This window comes from Lonchura striata, chromosome 24 (genome assembly GCF_050655825.1).
Source record: "Lonchura striata isolate lonStrDom1 chromosome 24, ASM5065582v1, whole genome shotgun sequence".
NCBI lineage: Eukaryota > Metazoa > Chordata > Aves > Passeriformes > Estrildidae > Lonchura > Lonchura striata.
In genome coordinates this window covers 631,160-637,159 of record NC_140726.1, presented here as the reverse complement: position 1 = coordinate 637,159, position 6,000 = coordinate 631,160, and the positions used below count along the sequence as shown (strand labels likewise).

At 45.9% G+C, this 6,000-nt stretch overlaps 1 protein-coding gene across 13 annotated transcripts in view; it reads left to right on the top strand.

Moving 5' to 3' along the window:
• The first annotated feature begins 3,689 nt into the window (after positions 1-3,689).
• ST14 (ST14 transmembrane serine protease matriptase) overlaps positions 3,690-6,000 on the top strand; it is a 59,501-nt gene continuing 57,190 nt past the window's right edge. For 8 of the 13 annotated variants that reach the window (XM_085560041.1, XM_085560043.1, XM_085560058.1 and 5 more), the window contains exons 1-2: positions 3,933-4,109; positions 4,296-4,460. In XM_085560041.1, the coding sequence (XP_085416167.1) occupies positions 4,455-4,460 (6 nt within the window). In that variant the 5' untranslated portion in view covers positions 3,933-4,109; positions 4,296-4,454. Of the gene's footprint in view, positions 3,803-3,932; positions 4,110-4,295; positions 4,461-6,000 lie in introns of those variants that run through there. The other 5 variants (XM_085560057.1, XM_085560059.1, XM_085560049.1 and 2 more) reach the window with 3 other exon arrangements.

Below are 6,000 nucleotides of genomic sequence, written 5' to 3'. Positions count from 1 at the left end.
TTGTTACTTGTTTGTCACATGGCAAACCTGAACCACCTCACAATAGACCCAATTCTTGTGCCTGCCACAAGTTTGATACGTGGTACCCAAGCTCAGGACCCTTCTGGCTGGGTGCTGTTCATCCTGTAGGATGGCAATCTGGAATTCAGACTTTGCCCCATAGCCTAAACACTAAACACAGCAGTTTGTTGCAGAGCTGTGGGGAAGGGAGAATGTGCTGCCTGGTCCGTGCTGGAAACAAGCTTTGATAGAAAAATGGTTTAATCCTGTACTTAGCCCCTTTGCAACTGACTCATCTCAATCTGAGATTTATTGGACCCTAGTTATGTGGATAGACCAGATGTGTGTAGATCCAGACGTGGTAGGCTGGAATCATCTTTCTTGTGCTTTGAATTTCTCAATAGATAAACCTGAATTTCTCACCCCAAGGCTGCATTTGCAGCTGCTGATCCTCTAGAGGGACAATTAATTTGACCTCCCTCCTATCCCTCTGGGATAGAGCCATTTGATCTTGTGTACTATTAAAGAAATTCTGCATGAGTAGTGCAAATTTGAGCTATTGATGATTTAATTTAGAGATGTCACAGGTTATGTCAAGTGACTCATTCAATGTGGATTAGCTCATTTGGCCCTGGATTGATCTTGTACACAGCATCCTGCATTGAGGCCTGAAAAATGAAAAGCAATCAGAGGTCAGTATTTTAAGAAGCAATTTGTTTCTTTATGTCTGGAAGTGCTCACTGGTGAGCCTTGCACCCATGTCTCCTAAAGTTACTTTTTCCCACTGTCCTCCAGTTTGCATCTGGAGCAGAATAAGTCACTTGCCAAACCCAAGATCCTTGAAGCAGAAACGTGCTGGTCCTTCAGAGCTCCAGGACTACGTGGTTTTGCAGTGACACTTAGAGAAGAGGCCAACCAAATCCCGGAGGAGCATCAGTAAGTGGCTGTGCTGACCCACAGCAAGCTTATCAGGGCGTGGAAAATAGAAGAGCAAACCTGCTGGAGGTCACGGTGCTCTCCTGACGCTGTTGAGGCAGGACGGTATGAAATGACTCCAGATCAGAAGATGAGAGAGTAGAACTCTGATTTATTTCAAATGCATCTCATTGTAAAGATAAATCCGTCATTCCTCTCAGTATTTACAAGACATGCACACAAAAATATTATATATATATATATATATATATATATATGCTTGATTGCTCAAAAAAAGGAATTTGCAGAGGGCTTGGCTTTTAAACTGCTTAAGCAAAGTGCTTCTAAGTCAGCCTGTGGTGAGAATTATTCTTGTGTACTCAGTTATACAGTGAAATTATGGGTATGAGATTTTCACAAGCCCTCGAGTCACTGCAGATTCATGAATGACCGATCTCCCTTTACACTCCCTTTGTGTAAGGAAGTAAGTTCTGTCTCACGGCTAGGAATGTTCTGAGTACCTTAATAACAATCAGTAAATTGGTAAGCTGAGCTTTTGCCTCTGTCAGTGCTCCTGTACTGAGAGTGGCTTCCAACTTAGGATGGCCCCTGAAACGGCTGTGAAGGTGCTGGTGCAAAGGCTGTTGTTATCTGTTATAATTGCAGTGTCATATGCAGCCTCTGTACTTTACCAAAAATCCTAAACATAGCTGGGCTGTTGTTCCAACCTCTACTAGGTCAGCTGGGAGGAGAGAACGTGTTAATGTGCAAAGCTGAGTATTTCCCAAAAAGCCCTAAGTGTTTCCTTGGCAGAAGATTAGCACCCTGTTCCTTTGAAGAGCAACAGGAAAGTTTAGTCTGTTTTCAGGCAGTTGTGACCAGGAGAGCCCCCAGTCAGAGGGATGAGTCCTTTGTAATTATAATTACAAAGCTGAATTAGGCTAGTTGTTAAGATTTATTTTATTCTTATTTTTCAACTTGTGTTGAGGTGAGTAAAAAAATGTGGGGGGTGTGAAAGGGCACAGTTTCAGGCAGTCCTTCCAGGGGGAAGAAAACTTCCACTGACTGTGTCTAGGCATTTTAACACTCTTGTCAAGAATTGCACAGTTTGCATTAGGACTGAATTTAATCCCTGCTTATCTTTTTCCTGACTTTTTATGCTCTAAGTCAAGCATCATAGAGAACAAAAGTGGGTAGGAACAGTGGTCCCAGTTCATAGATTATTCAAGGGAAGTGCTGTCTTCTCTCAGGGGTTGAGATGGGTTGCAAGATGAGACAGGTTTCCCAACGTTTCTCTGCCATCTGGTGGAAGGAATCCGAGGGCTGTCCTACAGCCCTTGGGAGTCAGCAACAAATATTTGAACTTCAGATAATTGCCCGGTTCATCAACTTTTCACGCAGTGTGAGAAATGTAGTTTGGATATTACAAAAACTCAAAAGACACCTTAATGCTAGAATAGATTTTTGTGAGAGGAGGGGAGTTTCCAGCAAATATTATACCCAGACACGGTGCTTTTGGGGTGGAAGATGGACTAGAGTAGATCTGCAAGCATGATCAAGCCAGCACGGAGTTCTAGTACCATCCAGAAGAGCACAGATTGATTCTCACCTCTGCCAGACTAAGATCTGGGGAAGAACTCACAACCTGTTTTCCTGCTTTAGGTGGGCACATCAACAGCATGTGCAGTTTGTTATCTAAAAGACAGCAGGAGCTGGACCATGAAACATCACAAACCCTCCCCTATGTACCCACATCCCTGGTCCTGTGTACCAACAAAGTGAGGGAAACAAGGGGAGTTGGTGAAAACTTCAAGCTGCATGCTTTGTCTTTAGTTGTAAACACCCACACAAAGTCTGAGCTTGTGGAAAATAAGGAGGCAAGGTACGTAAACTGAGGCAGCTCTGCCTGTTTGTAATAAACCAAAAATAAATGGACAATTCCAGCGCATTGTCGGCATCTCTCTGCTTTAAGCTAAGTTAAGGCCTCAGTTTACACATTCACGGCTCGTTAGAAGACAAACTTTACCTGACTTGGAGCCTTGGGCGTGCCCAGTGGTTTCAAAATGCAGGATGCCAGAAACCAGGCGGTCAGGCCTGTCCACTCTTGCATTTGCAGTTTGGCTGGCAAACACTGCTGCTGCTGATTCAGAGCTCACAAAAGAGATTCTCTGCTTTCACGAGCTTTTGAAGAGTTCAAGAAGGAGACCTGTCTGTCTTTATAGTCCTGGCAGCAAGGTTACATTCTAGTGTTTCCCCAGTGCTTTGTATTCCTTTGGGAGCCCCATGACTGACAGGTGGCTGGCACCAGAAGCACTAGAAATGACCGTCCTGGATTTTGGAAGTGAGTCTAGGAGCTGTCTGGGGTGTGTTGGAGGCTGCCCTCATGCCCATGTCATTCCTGGGATAGAGCAGGGCACTAGACCTAAGGTTCTGGCCAGCTTTCATGATCTCAGGAGGGCAAAGCTACTTGTGATCTCTGTCAAAATAATGTTTTGGGAGTAGGGTTCTTATTCCCGAGCTCGTGAGAGAAGCATTTGAGATCAAAGGAGAAGTTCCCATCCAAATGACACAGTAATCCTTGAACAGCTTTGGGAAGAGGAGTGCCACCTCCCTGTTCGGCTCCAAAGCAGCATGTGGCCAATTGAGGGCAACTCACTACACTTTTACAGCTCGCATTCTCCACAATCAGTAATTATTCCCTTGCATTGCAGATGGAGAGGCTGGATCAGCCCAAGGTGACTGTGCCCATCCCCAGCGGTATACAGCCTTTGCTCTGGGGGCTGTGTGTTCAGATGGAAAGCACAGCGCTACTGGATGACGTTTTCCTCTCCTCCCACTGAATCAGCCTTTTATTTACTCTTTGGAATGCAAAGTAACAGGACACCCTGTGAGTTTTATCTCTCTCCCTGTCTTTTGTAATGCTTAGGAAGTTGCCAGACCGGATTAAGCTTTGAGATGGGGTGGTTTCGGGATTGCCTGGCTGGAATCTAGGTGGGAGGGCACTGTCGCTGAAATTTGAATTTGGGAGTCGCGCTGAGAGTACAATCCTTGAGCCATGCTACGGGAAGGAAAAGCCTTTGTCCCTGAGTGAATCGGGCCTGTCGCTGGTGTGGATGGATAGTGCTCCTTTGCTCCTGGCAGCTGCCTCCACCAGAAGACTCTTCCCCCGCAGGCAGCCGACCTTCATTCCTTATGTAAGCAGTTCTTCCCTTCTTTCACGTGCATGGCATTCACAGGGCTGGAAGCTGATGCGGAAGGATCCTGCCTGCCCCGACAGTGTTTGCTGCTCCTGCAGCTGATCCTTGTCTGGGGTTCGAGCTCAGGGCGATTTATCTCTTGCAACTTGCACAGATTCTGACCAAGCCGGACTTGGTTCTCAGATTTCAGGGCTCGCCTTCATCCCAAACCTCGGCTCTGCTCTCAAGATGCTGTTGTGGCAACGCTGAGACAACGCAAGGAAAAGGAGGTGACAGCTTTTATTGGATAAACTGGTTCCAGTGGGAGCAAACAGAGGCTTTGCGGCTGACTGTTGCCATTGCATGAGGGTGAGTGCCTTGAACTTCATGCTTTATTGGGTTTTCACTGTGCCTCGGCTGGGCTCAGCATCTTTTAGTTAGACATGGAGATCTCTCACCAAAAAGCACGTGGCAGACAGGTTGGGAATTGTTGTTGTATGTTTTGGGGCTGTACACTGCTCAGGAGGAGACCTGCTCCCACCACGGTGACTTGGCTGCAGTACAGCCACAAAGGAAATCCCTGTGCTCCAGCAACAGAGAAACCAGAATCCTGGTATTGAGGCCTCGAACCAACCGCCTCCCAGCTATAGAATATTTACATTTTGTACATGTATTGCTTGCTGGTTTTCCCCACGGTGATTGTGGTCCCTTATTCAAAAAGGGCTCATGAATTAGTTTGTAAAATGTCAGTGGCTTGAATGGCAAGAAACAGTGAGCATTCATAGCTTTGTGTCGAACCAGGGATTGTGGATCTTCACATTTTGCTCTCATCTACATCCCTGAGCATGGGTGCTCGCCTGGCATCAGCCTGGAGGAGATCAGTGGATGCCCAAAACTGGAAGGATGTGTAGAATGTAGAAGCAGTGGTTCATCTGAAAACAGCTGCTTTGTATCCAGAGTATGCTCTTTCACGGGGTTGTTACGGCAGGCTGCAGCCAGGCAGGTAAGGGAGTGGCTGTAAAAACAGCGCTGGGCAGGGCTGGGCATCAGCGGGAGCGCTGAGAGCTCCTGACATCAGCAGCCTGACTAACACGACACCTTTTCAAGAGGCGTACCTTAAATCCAGGGATGCTGCTTCCTGTGCTGTGTTCCGCGGTGGGTGGAATTTTGGCAGCTGCTGAGGGGGTAGGGAAGGGGTGGTTTGTGTGTTTCTATACCACAGCAGGATCAGAGACCTCACTCCATCTCTATTTTTAGTCCCCCGCAAAAAAAAAAAAAAAAAAAAAAAAAAAAAAAAAACCACTTGCAAAAAGCCTGCAAAACTTCTGCTCCGCAGGAGACAACATAGAGCAAGGGAAAACAAAGGAGACTCTGCAAGGGATTTTCTGCGTGTGATCATCAACTCTTGTTTTACCAGAACAAGAGTTCTGGGAAATTTTAAGTGTTCAAATGTTTTTAAAAAAATCCAGTTTCAGGGCTGGATGCAATTGGTGCAAAAATGTTTGGATCAGCAGTGGGGTGGCCAGTTCAACTTTTGATGGGCATATCACATATTCATATGGACTGTCACATGTAAGGTGGAGAAAGGAAGAACTTTTACATTAAAAAGTGAGTTTGATCTAGCTATTTTAATCCTGGCATGCTCTTGAATGTGAGAAACCTAAATATTGGAGTGTGTGTGTGTGTATGAATCATCTTTTGAAGAAGGGGTAAATGGTGAAGTAAAACTAAATGCAGGTTTCAGTGTTACAAATTCTTTCAAACCTGCATTAGAGTGTTCTCAGAACCCCAGTTGCTCCTTTCCCTCTCTGTTAAATATTAAACCACACAGGCCCCAGGGGCTGTTGTGTGTGAGCATCGCCTGAATGCCACATTTGGGTGCACATCCAGTTTCTGCAGCACTGCTGTG